At 38.9% G+C, this 27970-nt stretch overlaps 3 protein-coding genes and 1 long non-coding RNA gene across 9 annotated transcripts in view; 2 read left to right on the forward strand and 2 right to left on the reverse strand.

The window, feature by feature from the left end:
- The window catches only part of CENPP (centromere protein P), a 229252-nt gene extending 228731 nt beyond the window's left edge, over positions 1–521 (reverse strand). The window contains exon 1 of the mRNA XM_061163641.1: positions 154–521. Coding sequence (XP_061019624.1) covers positions 154–260 — 107 coding nt within the window. The 5' untranslated portion in view covers positions 261–521. The remainder of the gene's footprint in view (positions 1–153) is intronic.
- Positions 516–22061, forward strand: NOL8 (nucleolar protein 8). 5 transcript variants are annotated; one of them, XM_061163632.1, is made up of 17 exons: positions 516–646; positions 1967–2174; positions 2838–2900; positions 4252–4330; positions 5753–5888; positions 6332–6400; positions 7558–9429; positions 10626–10739; positions 11210–11332; positions 11619–11709; positions 14411–14549; positions 15183–15260; positions 17909–18180; positions 19399–19525; positions 20084–20154; positions 20892–20971; positions 21613–22061. In XM_061163632.1, exons 2-17 carry the CDS (start codon positions 2036–2038, stop codon positions 21664–21666), a joined length of 3507 nt encoding a protein of 1168 aa, XP_061019615.1. In that variant the 5' UTR covers positions 516–646; positions 1967–2035; the 3' UTR covers positions 21667–22061. The 5 variants fall into 5 exon arrangements, 4 of the variants coding, with proteins under 4 accessions (XP_061019615.1, XP_061019616.1, XP_061019614.1 ...); XM_061163633.1 differs by having other exon boundaries at positions 600–646; positions 2006–2174; XM_061163631.1 differs by lacking the exon at positions 516–646 and adding an exon at positions 670–898.
- On the reverse strand, positions 11432–27479 carry LOC133071191 (uncharacterized). Of its 2 annotated transcripts, none has more exons than XR_009696376.1 (3): positions 27384–27479; positions 18049–18156; positions 11432–11678 (listed from the first exon to the last, which is right to left on the reverse strand). It is a non-coding gene; the product is annotated as an uncharacterized LOC133071191 (long non-coding RNA). The 2 variants fall into 2 exon arrangements; XR_009696375.1 differs by having other exon boundaries at positions 18049–18239; positions 27384–27450.
- An 81-nt stretch (positions 27480–27560) lies between these two features.
- Positions 27561–27970, forward strand: part of IARS1 (isoleucyl-tRNA synthetase 1) — an 83287-nt gene continuing 82877 nt past the window's right edge. Inside the window, exon 1 of the mRNA XM_061163644.1 lies at positions 27561–27654. The gene's annotated coding sequence lies outside the window, so the exon portion shown is untranslated. The remainder of the gene's footprint in view (positions 27655–27970) is intronic.

Below are 27970 nucleotides of genomic sequence, written 5' to 3' on the forward strand. Positions count from 1 at the left end.
CCATGCGTGGGCTTATCACTTGCACCCCTGTTGTTACAGACAGATGAGTTCCAGCCCACGTAAAGTGCTCCGGAAAAGTTTGTGGGGAGGTCCGGGGCGCCTCTAGTAAAGAGATCGTCACTCGCCTCACCAGATCTGAGGAATACCACGTACCGAACTTGAGAGTCGTCATCCCCGGGCGCCTGTGTCTCTATGCACGCCCGCCTCAAGGCAGTGATCTCGGCTTCCAAGGCGCGGGCCTTTGCCCGCTGGGACTCCATGGAGCTGTGCTGACTTGAAGCTGCCTGACTTGGGCGCGCCAGGTCTGGCTCTTGAAGCCTCGCGCGCTCCTGGAGCGAACCATTCCGGAACTCGGCGGGGGAGGCAAGGGAACGACGCGCAATTCCCGCGCCTATAACTCGGTCACGCAAGTGTCTCCGGCTCGTTGCCAACCCTGCGCAGTTTTCCACAGCTGTTCTCCAGCAGTCCTTACGCTTCAAGAGAGCTGAAATCCCTCTCGAAGCCCAAGGGCGCAAATACCCACCCCGACCTGGTGGAGGCTTGGAGCCCCAGTCACGGAAGAGGCGGTTCCGCGAGCACTTGATGAGGGAGCCTCTTTGTATTTCTTCCCCTTCCTCATTTCCGCCGACCGTATCCAGGAGATGAGGTGATAACCCTCTTCTGTATGAATTAGGGAATTTTAGTTTGGGATCTTTTGCGGACTTAGAGGCAGGGGACGGGGTCATCGCGATTGCCCGGAAGACGAAACGAAATAAAGAACACTGGGAAACTGAGCGTAGTATTGGAACCTGAGGAGGCTGGGTTGGAAGTCCAGTAGGAAGAAAGAGATAGGGTACTTGTTGGGACACGTGACTAGAATTTAGACCTGCAAGCCGCGATGGATGTAGAAAAAGAAGTGGTGAGCCCGGGGCTTGGGGCCTGGGATGGGAAGGGGCTAATTGGCCTACTTTCACCGTGCTCGTGTTCAAGTCTTCTCAGACAAAGAAGGATGGGGTGGGTAGGTTTGGGACAGAGGAAGCTACCCGGAAGATATAGGCCGTGGCTCACGCCTAGATCTCGACCCATGCTCTGGCATTTTGGCGTTTGTTTTGGGGTTCCGTGTGTGCGGAGTCTGTCAGCTGCTGGGGAGGGGCTTGTTGGGAGCTGAGCACTAAGCGAGAGAGGCATTATAGGCCTTAAATCCCAGTATCTCTGGAAGAGTTTTCCTGAGTCCCTTCTAATCCAACAACCTCCCTAGTACAGCGTTAAGAATTACGGATTCTGAAATTAGATTTGAGTTAGCTTCACCGCTAATTCTCTGAATGACATTGGGAAAATGACTTCACCTCTCCTGCTAATCTGAAAAAAGGTGCCTGCAAACTACTTCGTGCAACGCTGGCTCATAGTGTTAAAAAGAAAAAAAATCTGTATTAGCTTTGATATCCGTTGTTCTTTTTGTGCCTGAAAACCACTTTGTATGTATTTCTGTTGTAATGTAGTATTGCAGTTGTAGCCTTTGTTTACTTCTCATTTGACTATAAGAAGCTTGAAGATGGAGAGCGTAAAGAATCTGCCTGCAGTCTGGGAGACCTGGGTTCCATCCCTCGGTTGGGAAGATCCTGTAGAGGTTAATATGTCCCATCCCATTTCTGTCGGTTTATTAAAGTGAATGAATAAAGGAGAAACACCTAATAGTATGGATTAGTAAACTCAAGAGGAGTAGAGTGTAATATAGTGGTCATTTAGAGCGATGTCCATCTGCACCCGCGTCTGTGTGTAGAGGTACTGTTCCAAAATGCATTCATGAAGAACAAGGATGTAGTGTGTGAACAGTCTTCAGGAATAAAGTTGGGAACAATACAATAGGAAGGGAAGCACAAATCCAGGCAACCAGTTGGCATAGAAGGTTCAGGAAAAGGAGTTTAGGGTTTTTTGGTTTGTCGGTTGGTTTGAGTTTTATTTTGTTGTTGTTGTTTGTTTGTTTTAGATTTAAGGGAAAGAACTCTAGGTAGAAATTTTTTTCCAGGAGAACACCCTGAGTGTTTGTCCAGCCTTGATGAAAGACAACAGAGAAATGAAACGCCTTTTTGTGGGTGGTCTTGGGCAGAATATTTCTGAGGCAGACCTGCAGAATCAGTTCAGCAGATTTGGAGAAGTTTCTGGTGTGGAGATCATCACTCGGAAAGATGATCAAGGTAAATTGAGAGTTCTTCATAGGTAATTAAAGCAAATATAACTCAAGTCAAATATCACAAAATAAAGGAACCCCCAAAGATGAATGTTAGCCCTGAACACTGAAAGTGATGTTATTTCATTGTGATAGTATAGTACTAACCCCATCCCAGCACATATGCCCTGGAGGTATTATGTATGAAATAAAAAAATTCTAAATTCCCAAACATTCCCCACCCCCCCTCCCCCGCCTTTTTTGGTGGGGAGGGAGCATGTAGCTTGCAGGATCTTAGTTCCCTGACCAGGGATTGAATCTGCCCTCTGCAGTGAAAGCCCAAAGTCTCACCACTGGACCTCCAGGGAATTCCCAAATATCCAATTTCTGAAGCATGTTGCTTTAAATTTTCAGAGCTAAAATTCTAATAATTACTAAGTGTCCTGTTAGAATACCACTAACGTATAAACATGCAAAATGTTTCCTTAACTGACTGCTTGACCTTTTTCTCATACATATTTCCTTTTAAAATATTTAGATAATCTTTAAAATTTGCAATCTTTGTAGCCAATGAAAAATAAACAAGGTTTTTTTTTGAAAGAGTAATTTTCTAAGAGGTCTTTTTTAAATTTAGACGTCATTTTACATTATTCTCTGGGTGAGAATTTAAAATTTTTTTTTTCTTTTTTAGGAAACCCACAGAAAGTCTTTGCGTATATCAACATCAGAGTAACAGAAGCAGACCTGAAAAAATGTAATGAATGTTTTCTATACCATTTACCATTTCCTGTCACTGTTTAATTTGGAATAACTTTGATTCTAAATCTAAACAGCCACTTTTACGTCATTGAGAGGGGCAACCATGATGAATAGAATTCTGATATTCTGCAGTTCAATATTTAGATTCATTCCATAATGCATGACATATGGTAGCACATTACCAATGAGTTTGCTCAAAAGTGGCATTCTCAAATATTGTGGACAAAGGACCATGCTTTAATAGAAACTGCATGTTACCTATATCCTACTGGATAGTATGCCATACCCCGCTCCTCAGGGTGTTCATTCCTCAGGCAAATAATTCTTGTTAATAAATGCTATTAGAAGAGGGCTTTACATTATGCCCTTATAAGATCATATCCTTGAAATTATGAATTATCTATCAATAAGTTTAAGAAAACCGAGGACCAGCTGTGGCCTTCAGTGAACAAAGAGTGAGAGGTAATTCATACTGCCACTAATGTAGAAATACATTCTAATTATTTGGAGACTGAAAGGTCAAAAGACACCGAGTAGGAAACAAGCTAATAGAGAGGGAAGGCCATTGGCCTTTTGTAATATCATCTGTCCAGCTGGGAAACATATGACAAGTACATTGCAGTTTTAAGAACACAGTTCTGTGTGACCTAGCAGTTTTATTTAAAGTAGAAGACCCAGTTTGTTTATCTGATGTATGACCAAGATATTGCTTGTTTCTTAATATTACTATGAATATGAAATTGAATAATACTTTTGTACTTAGCATAGTACCTGTCTCACAGAAATTTCTCTTAGTGGTAATTATTAAGGAAGCTGATAGCAGATACTGAGAAAAATCAGCTACTGCGGTACAGTAGTTCAAACACAGTTTAGTTGCTTGTGCTAGTATGTTTGCAGATTATGCGGTGATAATTAGTATGAGGTGATAAATAAGAATGAGGAGCTGTAGGATTCCAGTGTCCTCTGATTCTCCCTAAGAAAATTACATTAATCTATAGTTTTAGTATGGCAAATAACAATGATATGTTAAATAAATACCAACCATTTGCCAGAGATTTCTGACATTACTTTATAAACAAATGACAAATTTTGCTTTAAGGTTTGCACATTTGCCTCATTCAAATCTTACAGTTATATGAGACAATAGGGAATATAAGAATCTAATAAGGGGTCAAGATAAGAATTGGACCTAAGCCTCCTCTTTCCGGTCTCACTTTCCTTATTCTCTTTCCTTTGTGTGTTTGTGATAAACAAGTTTTCTTTTTTTCATACTAATTAGTAAAAGCACATGCTGAAATATATTTTTGCATTGCTATGTACTTGGGTACTAATTCTTTGCTTTATAGGTATGTCTGTTTTAAATAAAACAAAATGGAAAGGTGGGACACTGCAAATTCAGCTAGCAAAGGAAAGTTTTTTGCACAGGTAAGGTTTGCTGTATTTGATTTAATCCAAACATTAACACACTAATTTCTTAATATTGTAAGTGATTTTATATGTTCACTTAATTGATTTGAAACTATCACATATTATTGCAGTTTTAGCAAATTTATGCATTATAGGTAGAGCTAAAATCCTTCTTAACTGAGACTCCCTATGACCCCAGACCCCACCAAAGAAGATAATGTAATGCTCTTATATATGTGTATTTAAACCTACAAAAATATGTACTTATTTGCAGCTTTTTAGACACAACCTTTTATGATGATGTAGGTCTTCCCCCTTCTTTGTAATACCTATTTAGTACTATTTTAGAAAATGTGCCACAGTCTAGTTAATCATCCCCCACTCATGGACCTTTAGACCATTTCCACTTCCTTTTGATAACAGATGACCCTTGAAGATATCTTCTGTATATGTACAGGGGTCCCTCTGGTGTGTATGTCAACAAAAGGAGTTGCTATGTCATGGAGTTAAGCACACTTAAAATTTTAATAGATGGTACCAAATTGCTTATGTTAACTTTAAACTGTTAGTGAAAGTGTCATACAAAAACATAAAGATAATAGGGATCCCTGTAAGAGACGCATAAGATTAATTATGCTTAAAATTTAAGAACAAGGCAATGTAAAAACTATTAAAGCATTTTAAGATCCTAAAAGTATCCTTGGGGAGAAAAGATTGTATGAGTTTGGGTCCTTTCAAAATAGGAGACATTTTCGGAATGTACAAATGAAGTGACCAAGAGAGTTTTAAGATTGTTCTCAGGCAAAGAAATGCCACAAGGAAAAATAAGGTCTAAATCAAATTTTGTGGAACTAGTCTGGAGACGAAGGTGAGGATTTTGTTCTTCAGCTGTCGGCCTCTGTGAACAGGGTAGCCATGCAGCTTTCATTCAGCAGTACGTTGGTGCCTATTATAGGCAAGAACTGGGGCTCTCACCCTGAGCAGGGTGAGCACGCAGTGATGCTGCCTTTGAGTGCCTGTGCACATCTGCCTGTGGAGTGGGAATCTTGGAAGTTGAAACATAAAAGAGCCACACCAGAGGCAAAGAGGCCAATGAGAATTGGTCAGCACAGTTGACCAGGCTCGAATCAGATAGGGAGTTTGAATTGGAAGGTTGAGTTGGCATTCTATTCTGCATTCTCTTCATTATGAGAGTAGTAATATTCAAGATTTAGCAGATTAGACTCTGAAAGAAGAGACCTTTTCCCCCACAACAAAGAGAAGGGATTAAAAATAGATAAAATGCCAAAAGTACATAAGTTGAAAGGGAAAAGCTGAGAGACCCCAAATGATACCTATGAAGTTAAACAGCTTTATAGTATGAGAAAACAAGACAGAAGTGTGGTTAATAGTGTGATTGGTTATTTTAACTCTCTTATTTGTATTTTTTCTTTGATTCAGATTGGCCCGAGAGAGAGAAGAAGCAAAAGCAAAGAAAGGAATATCAACAACAGGCAACACCAGCTTGTTAGAAAAGATGAAAACGGTGGATTTCCATGTGAAAGCTGTGCCAGGAACAGAAGTACCAGGACACAAAGTATGTCACCCCTGGTAGGCTGAGTAGCCTAAGAACCAATTCCTGAGACCAAATGACCATGAACATCACGTTTAAAGCAATTGCTTTTTTTTTCCTCTCTTGCTTTGAAGCAGTTAACATGAATAGTGCTTTATGATCTTCCAAGTGCATTTACAGCTCTTGGGAAAGCACAGGTTTCCCCCATTTTAGAAAGAGAAATAAAAACCCACATGGAGGCAAGTCTCCTGAGGGGAATAGAGGTGGTGAGGAGTCCAATCAGGTCCCAAGTTTGCCTTTTTAATGGCTATTATTTTTGTACCTTCCTATGTGATTTATATGGGATCAACAACTACCCCAATTTTCCTTCTTTCTGTATTCTTTTTTTGTAAGTTATATTTATGCAGAATGGTTAATCTTTTCTGTTTGTGACAAGTATAATAAATATATCCTTTTTTTTCTTTTAGAATTGGGTTGTGAGTAAATTTGGAAGAGTCTTACCTGTCCTTCATCTGAAGAATGAACGTAAACATAAAATATCCTTAGCAGTTGGCCTTTCAGAGAAGTTATTGTTGACTACAGTGATGGATACTTGCAGAAGTTAACTTCGTATCTTTGGAGTTTCACTGCTGCTGTCAGTAAATCTTTAGATGTTTAAGAGTTTTTATGTTCCCAATTTCTCTGTAAGGTAAGATCCACTTACCTACATGTATGAAACAATTAGAGGATGAGAAAATGTAGTGACGTTTTATACAAGTAAGTGATACAAATGATGCTTGTTAAGCCAGCAATTTTATTTACTAATTTATATATCATTCCTCTCATTTGACATGGATTCAAAGCCATTTCCAGAGGAACTAAGGAAGGGCCAGGGAACACAGTGCAGTCGTAAAAGTAGCCTTTTGACAGCAGAGAGGAGGATTTGAAATGATAGTGTAAAGCCAAGAGATAATAGACACTATGTGACACACTTCACATATAATTAGTCAGGTATTCAGTAGTTACTAAGTGAACAAAGGAACTTTTCAGGAGTGAGAGATTAAAGCAACTTATGCTTGTCTATTCATATGTTTTAGGAAATCAGCCAATGCCACTGACATTGACTAGAATCTTTCTGGACAGGGTTAGCACAAAACAGATCTGATAGTTATTAGCCTTCTAAGAAAGACCTGCAAGAATTCAGTGAGTGAGTAAAATGTGAAGTAGATGTTTGAGCTAAGAGAATCAGGTCTAAGATGAGCCAGCATTGAAAAGACAGGAGTGATCAAAATGTTGGAGAATCTCTGATTCTCAGGTTTGAGATAACCAACGCTCAGTGTCTAGTTGTTCCCCCTCTGACTTCCCCTCTATACTCTGCTTTATGATGTTAGCAGTAAATAGATTTCTCAGACATATAGAAAAGTACCTAGAATATAATCTTAAATCAGTTTGCTGTAATATACATATACAACCCAAGTAATTTCTTCCAGTTAATAGTGATTGATGATCGTTGGTTTTCACTCTGGACATGCCATAGACATGTCAGTTCCAAAGACCCTGAGTTACCTAATGAAATCCTTTTTTGTTTGATTGGAAACTGAGGGTAAAATGAATCAATGATTTGCTCAAGATTAAACAGTATTCTTTTGCTTCACCAGATTGATAGGTTTTTCTAAAACCTAGTGCCTTTTTTTGTTCCTTGACTGTTGGTGACATCATGAAGTATGATCCCTCAAAATACTGCCACAACTTAAAGAAGATAGGGGAGGATTTCACAAATGCTGTCCCTATATCCAGCCTCACCTGGGAACTGGAAGGAGGGAATGATCCTATGAGTAAGAAACGGCGAGGAGAATTCTCTGACTTTCACAGCCCTGCCAAGAAGATAATAAAAGTGCAGAAGAATGAGGGTTCTACTGCATTTCTAACCATGAGATCAAAACCTAGTAGCGTAATGCAGAGTCCGCATTTAATACAACAGGTTGCACAAAAAACACCTCATAATTCCATTACTCCTAAATCACCCAGTATAACTGATTTTGATCATCAGAAATTTAAAAATGTATTTTTTCAGACTTCTGGTTTAGAAACTACCAAAAACAGAAATAGCATATCTGATGATGATATTGATTCTGAAGATGAATTGAGACTAATGATTGCAAGAGAGGAAAACTTAGAGAAAACTACATGGTCCTCAGATGAATTTGAAAATGATCCCTTTGAAGTTGTAAGGGATGATTTTAAATCTGATTTTCACAAATTTCATACTTCAACAGGTTTAGGCCTCAAAAACAGTGTCTCTTGCCTCAACAGTGAAAATAATGTTATGGAAAATGGTTGTGACTCTGATTCAGGAGATACAGATGAAATCATTGCAATGAAAAAAAGTTCTGGTAAGATCGAAAACGGTGTAGATTTTTCACAAAGAGAAAAGTCTATGGACAAGAAGACTTACTTGAAAAACAGAAAAAAGTATGATCTTTCTGATGGCTGTGTTAAAGAACAAAAAAGAAAAAACAAAGTAGAGATAGCCCTCAGTCACAGAGTTAAGCCTCTTAGTTGTAAATCTCTGATTGAGTCCAGCAGCAGTGAAGATGCTGATTCTGTATCAGAATCGACTGCGTGTGAAGGAGATAAGGAGTATAACACCTTGATGGAAAACTGTCTCCGTGTGAATCTGACTTTGGCTGATTTGGAACAGTTGGCTGGCAGTAACCAGGAGGCTCGAAAAGAAAAGACTGAGAGCAATGGCCAGGAAACCACTGCCAAGGGTGACAGGGCCTCCAAAAGCCAAAGGACTCCAGGTAGCCTCCGCAGAGGCCAGCAGTGTATTCACCCTGAGGAGATTGTGGCTTCTCTTTTAGAAGGAAGAGAGAACCCACATGGAAAACAGAAACCAAAGGAAAATACCTTAAAGCCAAAATTTCAGGCTTTCAAAGGAGTGGGCTGTCTCTATGGAAAGGAATCAGTGAAAAAATCCTTGCAAGAGAGTGTTGCTTCTAATAATATTAATAAAGATCAAATTTCCTTGAAACTTGAGGAACCGAGGAACATGTCCATGGGAAAATGGTCCCTATGTGCTAATGGCCTATCAAATGAACAGACTCCTTTCCAACATGGAAAGGAGGCAAATGATGCAAACCAAATTCAGCCTCAAAAGAGAGAGTCTTTTGCGAGCCAGAGTCACAAAGTGGTGTCCCCTAACTGTTCAGAAAAGAGAAATAGAAATCCTATTTCTAGTCTGTTGCCACTGAAAGATAAGAAATCTTTAAGTTGTGGTACTAAGACTCCCAGCAGAGGCCTTGATGAAGACTGTTGCCACAGGACTGGACAGTCAGGAGAAGGCTCTGAAAGAAGGCCTGATCTGTGCAGCTCCCAGGCCCCTGAGAAACCACCAGAGGTTTTCTCAAGGAGAGACTCCGAGGGAAGCAAACCTGACTTCCCACTTCCTGTTAATAGTTCATCAGATGTTAATGCTAAGGATAAGCATGCTGAAGATAATCAGAAACGTTTGGCAGCCTTAGAGGCAAGGCAGAAAGCCAAAGAAGTCCAAAAGAAGTTGGTTCACAATGCTCTGGCAAATTTGGTGAGTATATTTTCAGTCTAGGAATTTACTAAGAACTCTCTCCAGGTCTGGTCTCTTTCTTTCCCACAAAGGTAGGCAGGCCCCTTTAGAGCTGAATGTTTGTGTTTTATGTCCTTATGTCTATATAGTATATCTGGATATTGCTTTAGAAAATATTACTGATATAGTTAAGTGATGTGTACTAATACATCTCAATTGCCATATATATCTCCTGTCAAGTGAGTCGCGTCTTACGAAGATTTACTATAATGGGACTTTATTTATTTTTTCAAGAATTTGTTAAGTTCCCACAAAGTTCCAGGCCTTTACAGTAAGTGTTCGATTTATAGGAAAGATCACTATCAGGCAGTGTTGGCTCACAGTTCGGTTCCATGCAATGGGAAAGAAGTGTGCCTACGTGCTCTGCCAGGAAGCAGACCAGTTTGTTGGCAGTGCCGGGGAGTGGGTACTTCCCCAGCTGACCTGAGTCTAGTTGGAAAAACTCAGTAGAAATTGGTCTGGCAGAGGCAAAAGGGTAGAAAGAGAGAGGAAAGGCATTATAAGATAAGGCAGCAGTTTGTACAAAAGTGAATATTTGCAATAACTGACTAAATAGAGTACAAGGTGGTGAGAAGTGAGAGAGATAAGTAGGTTACAGGGCTGGAGTTTATTCTTAAGTCTGGGAAAAGACTAAAGGACTGAAAGCAAGGGAGGAAAGATTAGTTGTGTTGGAACAGGAATTGGCAAACGAGCCCATGTCCTGTTTTAAAAGAGCCTCCTAGCTAAGAATGGTTTTTACATTTTTAAAGAGTTTTAAAAAGAAGAATATAGAACTGAAACTATATGTGGCTTGCAAAGCCTAAAATATTTATTCTCTGGCCCTCGACAGAGAAAGTTTGCCAACTTCTGTTTGGGGCAAATGCTTCAGGACGTGGTGAGAACAACAAATCCAATGGGACAAATAAAGGAGTGGGGATAGACAGCCTTTAGGGGGTTTTGAGCCAGAACCAAGGCAGTGACTGTGGGAATATATTTTTTAAATAGCAGGAAGGCCCAACCCTTGGGACTTGGTGATCAACAGGAAATGGAAAGCGAGAAGTTTCTATCTTGGGATGATGGCGGCATTCACTAGGGAAAAAATAGGGTGGGAAATAGACTTACTTGGGGAAGGAGATGAGAGGTTGTCTTAAAGGTAATGCTTTTGATAACCACTCTAGGATGGTCATCCAAAGGACAAGCCGACGCACATCATCTTTGGTTCCAATAGTGAAAGTGAAACAGAGGAGACATCCACTCGGGAGCAAAACCATCCAGGAGAGGAACTGGTAAAAGTAAGAAATTTAAAATGTCCATAGGGGCATGCCTTTACTTGTGCAGATCCATTTCTGCATATTGCATACCAAAACCTGCCCACAACTGCTGCGCTCAACATAAAATTTCCTCTGGGAGCCACAATGAAACACAAAACTCCCCAGACCACCACTCATGGATGCTACAGGGGCCTTAGAGATTTTCTCCCACATAAATCTGTCCTCTGCAAAGTGACATCAATATTAGTGAAACCATGCAGAAAATGTTCTTACATATAATAACTGCCCCCCTTTCAGGCTGCATTAGGAGCCTCTGGAGACCCAAGGGGCCATGTAAATATCACTGAGTCAAGAGTTTCCATTATAACCACCACACTGTTTCCTGGGATATGCATCTGAGTCGTTGCTTAAGTGTAAGGAGGAAAATTGCATAATGAGGGAAATACTGATTGTCTTGGTTATTAATAAACATTTCTGTCCTTATGCAACAGGAGTCCATGGGTAGAGCCTCTGGGAAGCTGTTTGACAGCAGCGATGATGAGGAATCTTGTTCCGAAGATGACAATAACAGGTTCAGAATTAAACCTCAGTTTGAGGGCAGAGCTGGACAGAAGGTTAGTGAAGACTGAAAATAAAAAAATTTGTAACATGCCCTTATTTTTTCAACATAGTCCTTAAATCTAGGTTAATGAAGGCAGACCTTGCCCAAACTGTAACATTAAGGTTTTTATTTTGAGATTGAGACCTCCATGGCCCTCTTTGTTTGGTTCATGGGTAGGTGAGGTTATGCAAGCATTAATGTAGTAAATTTCACAGCGTGGGAAATATACTTGGAGGGTCTTGTTTATAAGTAATTTCTTGGGAATGCGACTGTCAGTTGTCTTTGTGTTTTTTCTTTAGCTCATGAATTTGCAGTCTCGCTTTGGCACTGATGACAGATTTCGCATGGACTCCCGATTTCTAGAAAGTGATAGTGAAGACGAACATGAAGGTAAATGACTCATTGTCCAAACAAACAGTCCTGATGTCATAGCTGGCATACCTTAAGAAATAAACTCATCTAGCATCTTCACTTAACACATAGAGAAGTGTTTTATGTATATGTAACACACGGAGTGTTACATGTACATGGTGTGTTATATGTACATGTAACACTTGTACATATTAATTTATTTATAAAATTTTAATTACCTGAAGCTGCCAGAAAAGACAGGAATAATAGCATCTACCAAAGGTACCATCTTCCCTCATCCCGTTCCTGGTGTTAGAAGTCAAGGACCCTACCTGGCAATAGGTCAACAGGTCCTTGTGAGGTTGTGTAAGACCTGGCTTACTTAAAGAAAGTGTTCATGCTCGATGCTGATTTTTTAAAGCAATGTATCATTGAATGTCACTCTACTTAAATTCATTCTTATTTGAATATATTTAACAGCACTGATGCTATCGGAAGCATCAGCAGCGGTTCCAAACGTTCTTTACAAGATCTTCTGCTCTTATCCTTTGCAAAAGACCTCATCTCCTATTTGACCAAGAGGATGGCCACTTCAAGTAGCTCCCTGCTTTCCTTTCCAACCTCAGAACTACTCTGTCCTTTCTTTTTTCTTCTTTCCTGCGTTTATCTAATCTGCATCTTGATCTTCTCCATTTATACCTCCCTTTCCCTCCTTTCTTATTTGCATCTTCACACTTAACTTTCTTCTATCTCTTCGCTCTTTCTACAGACATAATTAGGTCTCATAGGTTCAAAAAACCATTTCTTCAACCCTGCCAGTTTTAGTTGCCATTCCCATTTTTTTTTTCAGTTCTAAGCCTGAAATGAAAAATAAATTGCATCTAATTTAGAAGCAGTTGATTTTATTGAAAGTACAGTCTCTGGATATGATACTTTCAATTCTTTGAGGTGATGATTATGTATATTATACATTTCTGAAAACAAGTATTCTGAGAGTAAATTCTCTAGGATCCATACCAACTTATTGTTTCAGAACTTTTCACTCAGATTCCATGTTGATAATGTAGGAATGGATAGATTCTTGGGATTAGTCAAGAAGCTATAGCTGTTGCTTTCTAACTCCTGCCACTTTTGTCTGTCTCATATTTATAACTCTTTAGCATGAGTTCCCTCAAAGCTGTGAATAACTGGTTTACCAGATGCAGTGGCATCTTCTCAAGCTTCACCCTTCAGCCTGCCTGTGGCATTTGTTACTGTTGATCATCCTTCTTGAAATGGTCTCTTCCCTTTGCTTCTATTGCACTATAACTTCCTTGTTTTCTTCATAATTCTTGGTTCCTAAATTTTCCATTTGCTTTGAGATACAGGCTCTTCCCAAGGTTCTGTAGTCTGTGTGGCTTCAGCTTTCATTTTTACATGAATATTTTCCACATCTGGGTCATCTTTGCTCCTGACTGTTCTGCTTTTCAACTTTAGATAGACCTGTGAGAAATATGCATCAGGCATTGAGGAAAGAATAATTGGGAGCTCAGCAGAAAAGTCAGGAGCAAAGATTACCCACATGTGGAAAATATTCATGTATAAAAAAAGGCTAAAGCCATAGGGTCTTACGAACCTTGGGAAGAGCCTGTATCAGAGGTTCCTTGGGAACCTTTGAGACTGAATTTTTTGTGTGTTGCACAAAGACCGTCCTGCAGGTAAGCAGCCTACCAATATACCGAGCTCTTCCTAACATTCTGTTCTACTGCCTAATTGTCGATATTAGGATAAAATTTAAATTGCCACTTTTTGAAGTCAGAAATCATTGAATATGAGCAGTTTCATATGGTTTAGCCTAATGCAGTGTAAACTCTTTGCAGTTTTTTATTTCAGTACATATTCATTTTGTTTCCTAGCATGCTCTCTTCCTTCCTCAGGGGACTACTTTGTCTTTCCTACCTTAGACTATACCTAGGTTGTAAAACATTTCTTAATCCAACTGAACATAATCCCTACCTCTTTTGAACCCTTAGATACTTTTGGGCCATCTCTATAGAAAACTTATGCAAATCAGTATTTTATTCTGTTAATTTCTGTTATTTAGTTGTTTATATCCTACAGTAATTTGAAAAGGTCTTTAAGGCTCAGACTTCTTTTATGTTTTCTCTTATAATCCAAACTGATTGTTAAATGTTTAACTTTGTTCCCTGATACTTGTCTGTTTTTAGTAAATAAGAAAACCAGCCTATAGGATTCCACAATACCCTGTGTGTAGTCTCTCTTCCTGTGATATTTATTACTGAGTTTAAAAGCTAAAGTAACTGTCTGCTAGCGTACCATGTTAATAGTCAGTAAAATCACCACCTTTCATTGTCTTTCACTGTTAGATTTACATGTAATTTAGATTAATTTTTAGATTGTTACAAAAAATCAAAGAATCTTTAGTTTTGTAATTACTATCTTGCTCTATTAATTTGTCAATCTTTACCTTAAAAATTTAGACTTGCCACTGAAAGCCATTGATTTCATATTTCATTTTTATAAGTAGAAATGGGAATTTTGTTTCCTGGTCATGCAGTTTCTGGATTCACTGTGACATCAGGGGCTTAGGGACAGAGAGGATAGCAAAACAAGGTTTAGCTTTTGTTCTTCCTATCTTAATGTGCTTTGCACATGTTTAAGTGCTTGATAAATATTTGATTATTGAGATTTCTCAAGTTATGTTTGCCAGAAGATTACTAATTATCCTCTTCCCTCGAAGAAATAAATGAAAAGAAAACTGCTGAGGAGGAAGAGCTTGCTGCAGAAAAATTGAAAGCCCTGAATGTTGTGCAGAGTGTTTTGCAGATCAGCTTAAGCAATTCTACAAGCAAAGGATCAGTAGCTGCTAAGAAATTTAAGTATGTCTTATGTTTCATCTCACTCTTCTCTCTTCCTTTGCCACAAAATTAGGCCATTTTCAACTTCTTGGGGAGAGTAGTTAGCATATGTATCAGACTCTTAATATTATATTTACCTAGTGATTCACTTCAAGAAACTAATCTAAAATTTTTTCTGTATTTATTATTACTGAAAAAATGGACAATTGTTTAAATATTAATAAATGTAACAGTTTATTATGGAGAATATATAACTTAGGGAGACTAGTGTAATGAAACCCCTGTGTACCATCACCCAACTTCTCTAATCACTAACCTGTGACCAGTTTTCTCTTCTATACTTTTACTCACTCCCCCCTACTTTCCCCACTGAATATTTGTATTTTATACAAATCCCAATAGTATATCATTTTATCTATATATATTTTCCTGTTTTAAAATAATATTTAAAAAATTTTTGAAGATCCCCTCAGAACTGGGTAATTTAAAATATAATTGCTTCTAAGGAGCTCCTGATATACTTACTTGATATTTATGCTTTTGTCTTGTTCAAAAGTGGAATTGTCCTGGTTTTGCATTATGTTTTGCTATTAGTTTTTTGGATTTATACTCTGATTTGTCCCTTCCAACTTATCACTCTCCTTTTTTAAATAGGGACATCATACATTATGATCCAACAAGGCATGACCATGCCACTTACGAAAGAAAGCAGGATGATAAACCAAAAGAAAGGTAAATTAAACTGCTACAATTACTAGTAAGGTACCTGTGTTAATCTTTTAGATTTGGCAATTGTTTCATACCTATGTAAGATGCTACTATGAGGGGAAACTAGGTGAAGGTTATTCCTAGTTTTTCTATAAATCTGTTTCTAGTTTTTCTGTAAATCTAAAATTATTCCAAAATTAAAAGTTTCTTTTAAAAAGAATCACATTCAGACCATACAAGCCTCTTCATTGTGGAATGTCTCTGTACCTACCTGTCAAATCTAGTGGTGTTTCTGTTCCTTTAATTGTCTTAAAGTATTTGGGTCTCCTGTGAATCTTTTTGGGGTTCACTTTATTAGACAAAAGCCAAAAATCTGCCGGGACTGCTGAGAAATAATACCTTTAAACTCATAAGTAGCCCTCTTGTTTTAACAGTTGGAGTTGCTGAGCTATATCTAGGTTCTCAACAAAGAATTTTGCTTTATATTAATAATTAGACTAGTGTACAAATTTTTCTCTTCAGATAACAATAGTAAATATATTAGGCTTTGCAGCCAGATGGTCTCTCTTGCAGTGACTCTCCTCTGTCCTTATAGCAGAAATGGAGCCATACATAATACATAAAACAAATAAGGTAGGCTGTGTTCTAATAAAACTATTAGTAGGACACTGAAATTTGCATTTCATGTAATTTGTACCTATTATGAAGCCATCTTTTTATATAGTTTTTTCCAGTCACTTCAAACTACAAAAATTATTCTTAACTTGCAGTCTATACATAAATAGGCAGCAGCTTGCATTTCATCCATGGGTGTACTTTGCCAAAACCTGCTTTACACTATATTTTCCTGAGAAAATAGATTTGTTCTTTGCTTAGAAGATATTAAATTTTATGTTATTTGCCTTCTAGAGAATAGGAGTCTTCAAAACCATGAGGTCCTAGCTCCTTATTAAAAAAAACTTCTTTCTTTAGTTTCACTTTCTCTGCTTATATGTTACTGTAAGCAGCAAGAAGAAATCAGAAAATTCCTTCAACACCTTCCTGGACATCTCCATTGCTAGATCACCCACTCATTAAGTGCATTTTTTACTTCCCAGTTAATAAAGGCGACAGTGTTACTAAGCCTACTGCCACTATATTACAATGATCTCCTTTCCTCCATTTTCCAATAGCGTTTACTTCACTTTTTTGCAAGGCCTTACTTGAAGCCTCAATAGTCATGTAGTTTCTACTAACAGTTTTTTTCAGGGAGTTCTCATGCTTTTGCTAACACCCTCCTTCCAACTTCTGCTTATTGTGTGGGCTCTGAAGTCATTCCTACATTTTGGGCTTTTATAGCAGTACCCCACTTCTAGGGACCAAAATATGTATCAGTTAGGTATTGCTATGTAAAAAATTGCCCCAAAACCAAGAGCTTGAAACTAAAACTTTATTAGGTCCCAATTACTGTGGGTCAGGAATTTGGGAGCACTTCACCAGGTAGTTCTGGCTTGGGCTCTCAAGAGGTTTGTAGTCAAGATGTCACCTGGGGCTATAGCCTCTGAAAGTTTGCAGCGTGCTTGCAAGATGGTTCACATGCTTGACCGCTGGCAGGGGGCCTCAGTTCCTTGCTTTGTTGACCTCTCCTTTTGGGTGTTTGGGTGCCCTCAGAACATGGTATCTGACTTCTTCCAAAGCCAGTGATTAGGGAAGGGGAGAGAGCAAGAGGAAAGCCACAGTGCACTCTATAGCCCTAGTTTCAGTAGTTGTACACAATCACATCTGCCTTACTCTGTTCCTTAAAAGAGGTCATTAAGAACAGACCACACTGAAAGGGATGGAGGAATTAACTTCTACTTCCTCCATTTTGAAGTATCAAAAGACCTGTAAACCACTTTTAAAACCACTACATTGTGTTTCATTGATCTTGGAGCTCAGTTTCATAGGAGGCATATTTGACTTAACAGCCTATGGTTTATTTAATGAAGTATTAAAAGTTTTTCTGTATAAGATCGTCTCCACCAGTAAGATGATCATTTAGGACATTATTATTTTAGGTAAAACAATATTTGGCCTAATAAATAGAATAGACTCTAATAGAAAAAAAGGATTTTAATCTTTTACTATCTAAAAACTCAGTATTGGAGACTGCTGTGTAACTGTGGTTAAGACCAAAAACAAAAACATATCCCTAAATGTAGAGCAGGTTGATGGAAACAGAAAAATTTCATCCCAGACAGACTAGACTTAACATATTTATAATGCATTTCTACAACAGAATTATGACTAAATCCTTTAATGCCAGTATCATAAAACTCACAATTTTACTATTTGATAGCATCTTAAAAGTCATATGGTTTAACCTGGTTCATTTTGCAAATGAGGATACTGAGGCCCATTGCAGTTAAGTAATTTTCTTACTCATAGCTGATATCTTAGGTGTAATTTCTGAAGTGTAGTTCAGAGGGTAAGAGAGGAGAATATGATTCATGTTTAATACTTGGAGCTGTCTGAAATAATTTTGTCTATTAAAAGCTTTTTGATTAAGATTCTGCCCTTGTGAGTTGTATATGTGGGTCCTCTTGGTGGTTGAAAAAAATGGGACTAATGTTATCCAAGGTATTTTTATTTCCTGATTTCTGGAATTTTTCCAAACATTGACTTTTTTGTGATCTCTGTATATGTCAACGCAGTAAAGCAAAACGAAAGAAGAAAAGGGAGGAAGCTGAGAAACTCCCTGAGGTGTCTAAAGAAATGTATTATAACATTGCTACGGATTTAAAACAAATATTCCAAACTGTAAAAGATACTAGTGAAAAGGAAGATAACACACCTTGGAATGAGGACTCTGATGGAGAGAAAGCTGAGGTAGTCCAGGACACTCCAGCTCTGATGACTCAGGATGAACAAACCAGCGGGTTCACATTTTCCTTTTTTGAGTCTGACGCCAAAGATGAAAAGGAAGGTACATTTTTGTTTGTTTTTACTTTTTCATTTCATGCAGTTTGAATTTAATTGAGTCTCCTGTAATGGTGATGATTTAACATTAGCCAAAGGCAGTATTCTCTTCTCTATCTAAATGAACAGTATTTCAGTCAGCATTACGTAACCATAAATGTAATGTGCCTAGAGCTATGTTTAACACAGTAAGAAACGGTTCTTGAATTTGGAAGCAAACTTCTGGATAGCTGCCATTTGAAGGGAAGCCAGAGAATAATAGGCAACATTCCTTCTTCTGTTGAGTAGAAATAGTCATATATTTAAATATGTTTAAGAAGTTGTATATTTAAATAGCTTTACATCTTTGATGCAGTTGGAGAAGCCATAACTTCAGGAAAGCCAGTGCTGTTTGTTAGCAGAAGAAATATGTAACCCTGGCTCTAAACAAATATGCTGTGTCATCAATATACCAGCTGTTTCAAACTTTATCCTTGGAGATTTGCCAGAACCTAGAGAAAAGTATAGCACCGGTATATACAATTTTCCATTCCACTTCAAGAGGTTTACCTCCAAAGTCCGACATATAGTCTAAAAGTTTGAAACACCTGAGTACCAAGGTCAGTCCTAAACTGTTGAACAGAGTTGGTATGATATAGATGTTTTAATTTTCTAACTTTGAGAGCCAAGTGTGAGAAATTGGCCTTGAAATGATTGCTAAGATACCTGAGCAACCTGGGAGATGTGTTTTATGTGCTTTGGAAATTGTGAGGACTTTTGAAGTGACCATCCACATCTTTTAGCAGCAGTTTTTTCAGCAGTTTTAGAAGTAAGTTTGGGGAATTGAAAATGTAAAGATATGTTCCTTGTCTCCTTTATGAATAAGCAGGAAGGCAAACTGGTTTCACTGCATCATGTTGTAGCTTAGACTCCTCAATGCTAGCACAGGTGTCACACTTATTTTGCTCTTTCTTGTAAATTGTATTGCTCATTTATAAACCTTCAGTTTTTATATCTTTTTATAGTATTACTGTATTCCTTATGAGATCACTCTAGCAATGCCAAAAAATAAAAGTTTCTTTCAATATTTGAAAATCAAAAAGATACTGCATGTTTTGAATTAATGATTAAGATATTCAAAATGTAGAAATATGTATGCATGGTGAAAGTAAACAAGTGAATATGTCCATAAATACTTGGGCTTTAGGTTACAGTTGTATCATCTTTCATTGTCTTGATGACATAGAGACCTATAGAGTTGAAGCAGTAAAACCTGGGAAGATCGCCTGGCAGGGAGACCCTCGTTTCCAAGACAGCAGTTCAGAAGAGGAAGATGTCACTGAAGAAACAGATGACAAAAAGCAGAGCCCTGAGTAAGTAATGTGTTTCTGTCCAGATATAGTTCATAATTTATAAAGTCTGAGTTAGACATGCTTTAGAGATATTATAGAAGTATCTTAAGTTTAGCTTTTCAAGACAGTTTTCTTTTTTTTGGCTCCTTAAGAGAGTTCTGTAGTCTTTTTTCATTGGGAGCATGTTTCTTTTCCTTGAGATTTGGATAGCACTGGGTGGGGGATATGCTATGCAGAGGGAAGAAAGCCTGCCGCTGAAGTCCCTGGTCTGGAAGAGGATGCTTCATCTTGTTGGCTGCTACCCCATAGGAAACACTAGCAAAACGGGTAGCAGTGGTTGGGTGAGAGTGTTAACAATCAGCATGGGGAAGATAGAGCTTGTACCTAAATCTTTGTTACCGAAGTTACAGGTAGCGGCGAAGAATATTGAATAGAGAAAGGGTGGTATTACTTTGACTCAGGGAAAAAATGAGCAAGACACAAAGCACAGATATATAAGGCATAGTTCATTTATATTTACAGTGTGAACATTTCTTAAATGTTGAAATTAAGTGACCAATTCTATCTTTCTCACTTCAGAGAAGTATCATTATCTGAGAAAGAGACTACTAGATTTTTCTTTTTCTCTAAGAATGATGAGAGACTTCATGGTAAGTCATTTTTTTGATTAAATGGTATATATAGTACATCTTTATTTACACATAGTGTATTCTGATATATTAATACTAACATGCATCCAAGTAAGAACTGATTGGGAAAAATTCTGATCCTTTGCAATGTGATATGCTTTAGCCCCCTCTTGTTAGACAGAAGCTTGTTGACATAAAGCTCTGGGAAACTGAAAGCTTCCCATTCATCACCTCAACTTACTCGCTATCCTCAGCAAGGGCTTGTTTTGTTCCAGGGGCTTGCTGAGATGCTAGACATACAAAATTCGTAAGTTTTTAGTACCCTAAAAAGTTCACATGAAGTATACTCAATATCTTGTAATAAACTGTAATGGGAGAGAACCTGAAAAGACTGTGTGTAACTGAATCACTTTGCTGTATACTTGAAACTAACACAACATTGCGAATTAACTATACTTCAGTAAAACAAAAATAGAAAAGAAAGTTCACATGAAAATGCTGAGGCCATTGAACTCATTTCTGAAGCCTAACACAAACAGAAACTAAGTTACCTCATAGTAAATGGTTTTAAACAGTAAAAATCCTAGCAATTCTACATTTTCATTTTCTAAAAGAATAAAATATTTTTGAAAATTAGCATAAACTGGGGGTGGGGAATCGTGTTAACTAGAATTGAAGACCTTGATAATGCCAGCACTAAAATATTGTCTATTTTAATAATACTGTGCTGCCTTGCCCTTCTTTATTTTCCCTTCTAGGTTCTGACTTATTTTGGAGAGGAGTGGGAAGCAATATTAGCAGGAATTCTTGGGAGATCAGAACAAACAATTTGCGTATGGTGAGTATCGCCATGTTAATTGTCTCCTGAAATAGATATGATGTTACCTTTGTATTAATATTTGCCTGGTGTAGGAATATAGGAAGGCATGAAACTTGAGCTAACTGAAAACATGATTTAAATGCTCAAAATTAATAGTGCTGGAAGGGAAGTTTTAATTGTTTACTTAAATCCACCCATGTGCAGAAAGGAGACTAAAGAGTGGCTCCATTGAGTGACTGATCTGAGTTCTCATCATGCTTAAGTAACAGGAAATGATGAAATTTTTTTAAAGACTGAATTATAGTTTCCATTTTAAGCACATAAAGCCAAAAGTCTGAACATCCCACATACATGTGAGTACTTCCAAAATGATTTCTACAACCCAGTCACTGAATAATCTAAATTTTACTTTCTATAGTTACTGAACACTGTGAAACTTATTTTATTTTTAACAAAGACTTTATTTTATGGCTTCATGAATTTCCAATAACTTATTGAAAAATGGAGGAAGTATAAGAAATAATATAAATAACATGAGGGAATTATTGGAGACTTTGACTGAAGAGCCTACTCTCAGAATAACAATATGCACACTCTGTCTTATTTATGAAACTGCCATGCCACACCTAACAAGGGCTTTTGATTTTATGTTTTTCTAGGACTGTCGGAAGAAACATAAAGATGCCAAAAGGAGAGTGAAGCCAAAACAATAAATGTCATCATTAGTTTTGATACTGATTGTAAAGAAGTCTCACCATGGAAATTGGAGTGATCTAGAAAATTATTTTAGCTGGCAAAGAATTCAGAGTGAAGGAATATTCTAAATCTTACCTGGTGGATATCATTCTGATTGCTTTCTTTTTCTGTAGATTTCCTATTTGTTCTTACCTAATTACTTCAAACAACCTGAACATTTGTTTTAATGAAGCATACGATAGTCCCTCAAAATACTTTGTATATATTTGCCCTCCATCTTCAATAACTAATGGACATTTCTTGACATGAGGTTTTAAAATATATGCATCAGAGCACTTATATTTTCCAAGTTATGTTTTATATAAATTATACTTGAAATATTTCTGATTGTATTAAATACACCTTACCTCCATTTTGTGGTTTTTGTCTAAGAGGTTGAATACAAGTCAACCTTCAGTTCTGTATTTGTGTCCTGATGAATAAGCTAACTGAAATGCAAGACATTTCAGACCAGCTTTATGGGAGAGTTCTGTGAGGACCAGAAAAGAACGCTAAATGCAGAGTTTTCCTTTCCTTAGCCTCCAGGAATTCATGGAGGCAGACCCCTCAGTCCCAAATTCTAGTTAGATTAGAAGTTTTGAAAAATCAAGGTGCCTGAAAGATAACATAGTAACAGTTAGCAGTCAGTGCCCTGGGTCCAGATTAGAAAACAGATTTAATACCTCATTAAATTAACGTGGCTAGGATTCAAGATAGATAAGCCTCTATCAAACTGGGCTCTGTACAAAATTATGCTTTATATAATAAAGTCCCAGGGGATTATCATTGAACCATAATGGGTGTATCTGAAATTACATATTTATTGATTTACATCTTCATCAAATATAAACTCTGTGAAAGCTGGGATATCACCTGGTTTGTTAACTGTTATGTCAGTATGACCTAGAACTATATCTGTTTTAAACTGGGTGCTCAGTAAACAGGGTCTGAGGAGCTAAGTAACTGAAGAGTCATTCAGAATTCCTGTTTCCAAGGCTTCAGACTTCATGAAAAATGGCAAACACCTTTCAGCAAGATAAATAACTCCACCTTTTCTTGATGTTCATTATATTTATACCATCTTATCTATTGCTGCATAACAAGTCATCCTATTAACACTTGTTCATTTTCCTCACAGATAAGCAACTTTTTCAGGACTTTGGGGACTGCTCATCTCTACTCCATATAGTGTCATGGGAGTGGCCCAGCTGGAACTAAAGATCCACTTCTAAAATGGCCTGTTCACTCGGAGCCTATCCATTAGTTTCCTCACAGCATAGCAACATAACTTTCAGTTTCATAGCAAGTCATTTTCTTCCTGTTCCTATTTTAGGAGCAGGAAGCAGATGTCTTAAGTCCTAGCCCAGAAACTGGCTCAGTTATTTCCACTATATTTTATAGGGTAAAACAGACTCTGAGCCCCTCAGAAGTGCGGTGACATAGATCCTCACGTCTCAGTGCAAAGAGTGTTCAGAATCTGTGGCCATGTTTGAATCTGTTATACCCTCCATTTCCAGAGCAGACAAATGGAACATCAAATAGCCTTGTGCATCACCAATTTGTGCTCCCCAGATATATCCATTTTCAGAAATTTGGTTTCCTCTGATATTATTTCTGAATTTCCAGCTAACACGTTTATGCTGTGATTTCTTGGTTTTTCAGTTTTAGACATTAAATTTAGACATCATTTTAAAATAATTAGACCTATAATCCCCAGCTTTTTCCCCCATGGACATGTCTGTCTGGAAACCCTCTGTTCTGCTCTAATCTGGGCTGTCTGGACAGATGATAAAATGAACAAGGTGGCAATTTGAGGAATGTGAAAATTAAAACACATTCCAACTTCTAGTTAATAACCTAAATGTTCTTAATTAAACTATCTCAGGAATGCCCTACATATATTCTCAGATCAGGTTTTTTTCTGTCATTTTATTGGCTGTCAGTTCAGTTCAGTCGCTCAGTTGGGTCTGACTCTTTGCAACCCCAAGGACTGCAGCACGCCAGGCCTACCCGTCCATCACCAACTCTCAGAGTTTACTCAAACTCATATGCATTGAGTCAGTGATGCCATCCAACCATCTCATCCTCTGTCATCCTCTTCTCCTACCTTCAATTTTCCCCAGCATCAGGGTCTTTTCAAATGAGTCAGCTCTTCACATGAGGTGGCCAAAACACTGGAGTTTCAGCTTCAGCATCAGTTCTTCCAATGAATATTCAGGACTGATTTTCTTTAGGATTGACTGGTTGAATCTCCTTGCAGCCCAAGGGACTCTCAAGAGTCTTTTCCAACATCATAGTTCTAAAAGTATCAATTCTTCGGCACTCAGCTTTCTTTATAGTCCAACTCTCACATCCATACACGACTACTGGAAAAACCATAGCCTTGACTAGATGGACCTTTGTTGGCAAAGTTTGCTTTTTAATATGCCGTCTAGGTTAGTCATAACTTTTCTCCCAAGGAGCAAGCATCTTTTAATTTCATGGCTGCAGTCACCATCTACAGTGATTTTGGAGCCCAAAAAAAGTCTGCTGCTGTTTCCACTGTTATTCCATCTATTTGCCATGAAGTGATGGGACCGGATGCCATGATCTTTGTTTTCTGAATGTTGAGCTTTAAGCCGACATTTTCACTATCCTCTTTCATTTTCATCAAGAGGCTCTTTAGTTCTTCTTTGCTTTCTGCCATAAGGGTGGTGTCATCTGCATATCTGAGGTTATTGATATTTCTCACAGCAATCTTGATTCCAGCTTGTGCTTCATCCAGCCCAGCATTTCTCATGATGTACTCTGCATATAAGTTAAATAAGCAGGGTGACAATATACAGCCTTGACGTACTCCTTTTCCTATTTGGAACCATTCAGTTGTTCATGTCCTCTTCTAACTGTTGCTTCCTGACCTGCATACAGATTTCTCAACAGGCAGGTCAGGTGGTCTGGTATTCCCATCTCTTGAAGAATTCTCTAGAGTTTATTGTGATCCACACAGTCAAAGGCTTTGGCATAGTCAATAAAGCAGATGTTTTTCTGGAACTACCTTGCTTTTTCGATGATCCAGCTGATGTTGGCAATTTGATCTCTGGTTCCTCTGCCTTTTCTAAATCCAGCTTGAACATCTGGAGGTTCACAGTTCACAGATTGCTGAAGCCTGGCTTGGAGAATTTTGAGTATTACTTTACTAGCATGTGAGATGAGTCCAATTGTGTGGTAGTTTGAGCATTCTTTGGCATTGCCTTTCTTTGGGTTTAGAATGAAATATGACCTTTCCCAGTCCTGTGGCCACTGCTGAGTTTTCCAAATTTGCAGGCATATTGAGTGCAGCACTTTCACAGCATCATCTTTTAGGATTTGAAATAGCTGAACTGCAATTCCATCATCTCCACTAGCTTTGTTCATAGTGATGCTTCTTAAGGCCCATTTGACCTCACATTCCAGGATGTCTGGCTCTAGGTGAGTGATCACACCATCGTGATTATCTGGGTCATGAAGGTCTTTTTTGTACAGTTCTGTTTATTCTTGCCACCTCTTCTTAAATATCTGCTTCTGTAAGGTCCATACCATTTCTGTACTTTATCGAGCCCATCTTTGCATGAAATGTTCCTTTGCTATCTCTGATTGTCTTGAATTGATCTCTAATCTTTCCTATTGTGTTATTTTCCTCTATTTCTTTGCACTGATCACTGAGGAAGGCTTTCTTATCTCTCCTTGCTATTCTTTGGAACTCTGCATTCAAATGGGTATATCTTTCCTGTTCTCCTTTGCTTTTTGCTTTTTTGCACTTTTTTTTCCTTGGGGATGGTCTTGGTCCCTGTCTCCTGTACAATGTCACGAACCTCCGTCCATAGTTCAACAGGCACTCTGTCTACCAGATCTAGTCCCTTAAATCTATTTCCTACTTCCACTGTATAATCGTTAAGGATTTGCTTTAGGTCATACTTGAATAGTCAAATGGTCTTCCCTACTTTCTTCAATTTATGTCTGAATTTGGCAATAAGGAGTTCATAATCTGAGCCACAGTCAGCTCCCGGTCTTGTTTTTGCTGACTGTATAAAGCTTCTCCATCTTTGGCTGCAAAGAATATAATCAGATTTCAGTGTTGACCATCTGGTGATGTCCATGTGTAGAGACTTCTCTTGTGTTTTTGGACGAGGGTGTTTGCTATGACCAGTGAATTCTCTTGGCCAAACTCGTAGCCTTTGTCCTGTTTCATTGGTGGGGCCATGCTCAGTAAATTGTTAATCCAATTTTCTGTTGATGGGTGGCGCTGTGTTCCCTCCCTGCTATTTATGTGGAGCCAAACTATGGTGGAGGTAATGCAGATAATGGTGACCTCCCTCAAAAGATCCCATGCATGTACTGCTATACTCGGTGCCCCCAACCCTACAGCAGGCCACCCCTGACCCACGCCTCCTCCAGAGACTCCTGGACACCCACAGGCCACTCCCGGATATATTATTGGCTATACTAAGCAGTTATACACTGAATTACTCTCAATTTGTCAAGGGCTGAAATTTTCTTCATAGCCTGGCTCCAATGCTGTGATCAACTGTCATTTGCATGGCTTTGGATTCCCTTTGGTTTTTTTTTTTTTTTTGTGTGTGTGTAATAAAGTTTTATTAAAGTATAAAGGAGATAGAGAAAGCTTCTGACATAGGCATCAGAAGTGGGCAAAAGAGTACCCCTCCCTTTTGTTTTTAATGAACATACCCAAAAGGTGCTGGGGAGACTCAAATCAGTGATATTAAATAAGTAAGCAGGCTAATAGGCAAATAAATTTGTTTTCAATTCAGGAATCATTAAGATGTAATAGTTATAAAGCTGGTTGTCAGGCATTTTCTTCCTTTCTTGTTATATCTCTCTGTATGTTTGTTTACCATTATTTCTGCAGTACAATTCATGAAAACTCTGCAGATGGCACTCAAGGAGAAAGGAAAGGTTTCTGTGAACTGCACTGACCTCTAGTGCTTCAGCTCCTCAGACCATTCTGTGGCCTCTGTATTTCCCTGAGATATAGGAGGGTCTCTGAAGATAGGCAGGTCAAGAATTTTAGTGAGGAGCATAATTATCCAGAATGTGTGTTAAAATGGGCTTCCCAGGTGGTGGTAGTGGTGAACAATCAGCCTGCCGATGCAGGGGCTGCAAGAGACACAGGTTCCATCCCAGGGTAGGAAAGATCCCCTTAAGGAGGAAACGGCAACCCACTCCAGTGTTCCTCTGGCTGAAAAACCCCACAAACAGAGGAGCCTGGCAGACTACAGTCCATGGGGTCGCAAAGAGTTGCACAGACCTGAGCACATTCCACAGGAAGATATTTGTGACCCATCTCAGAGACTTAACAAGCCTAGTCTTTGCTCCAAGACTGCATTTTTGCAGACTCCAAGGTGCTTTGGTGCAGGTCTCCATTACACTAAAAAAATATTGCCTTAATGTCTAGGCTTGCTTTCCTTAATATCCTTTCCTTTCCTTAATATACCTAGTAAAGCAGCCTTGACACTGCTCACTCACGGCTCCACACCTTAACTGAGGCCCTGGCGTTGCATTTGGTTTACCCGTGGGGAAATGCACATCTGTGTACAGTGAGGTGAACACCGATGAAGGGAAACATCTTGTGTAACAACGCCCTGTCGAGATGCACATGTTTCCAGTGTGCATCAGTCTCCATTCTATAAAACGGTCGCGTCCTCCACCATTGCCCTACCTGCGGGAAGAACGCAAGTCGTAGCCGTCACGCCCGGGAGTCATGCTGCAACTTTCCCAGTGCACACCTAGGATCGGCCGGGTGGGCGGGACCGGGGCACCACGTTGCCAATCGGCGTCCGGCTTGTTGATGGGTGTCAAATGCCGGTCGCTGATTGGCCGTGGCAAACCAGGCCTCTTCCTCTTAGCCTCACGCTGTCTGGACATTGCATCACCCGGCCAAGACGCAGACTCGTTTCTTTCAGAGCTGCGCCGTCCTGGAGGCCGCTAAGGTACGGTCGGTCCTGCTCGTGGGGCCCCTCGGGTACTCCCTGTCCTGCCCACGGGGCTCCCCAGGTCACCTTGACCTGCCCACGGGCCCCTCAGATACGCCCCTTCTTGCCCACGGGGACCCACCGTCCCCTCTGGTTCACAAGAATTTTTTTCAATGTTTATTGGGGGCCATGGGTTAGTACGTGCATATCCGTTTCCAAGGAAAAGATTGGGAGACGGTCTAAATGGTGCCAAAGAGTCCAACCAGGTACCAATACTGGCTCAGCGGTTCGACCGAGCGTTACAAACCTTGCAAGTTTCTCAGCTTCAGCCTGG

The sequence above is a fragment of the Dama dama genome, chromosome 16 (genome assembly GCF_033118175.1).
Source record: "Dama dama isolate Ldn47 chromosome 16, ASM3311817v1, whole genome shotgun sequence".
NCBI lineage: Eukaryota > Metazoa > Chordata > Mammalia > Artiodactyla > Cervidae > Dama > Dama dama.

Bases quoted from the DNA above. Each gene is read 5' to 3' on its own strand.
- NOL8 (XM_061163630.1), top strand. From the start codon at position 878: ATGGATGTAGAAAAAGAAGTG. The intron at 2,901-4,251 runs GTAATGAATGTT...TTTGCTTTATAG, and splicing joins AGAAGCAGACCTGAAAAAAT to GTATGTCTGTTTTAAATAAA. The intron at 11,710-14,410 runs GTAAATGACTCA...CTTCCCTCGAAG, and splicing joins TAGTGAAGACGAACATGAAG to AAATAAATGAAAAGAAAACT.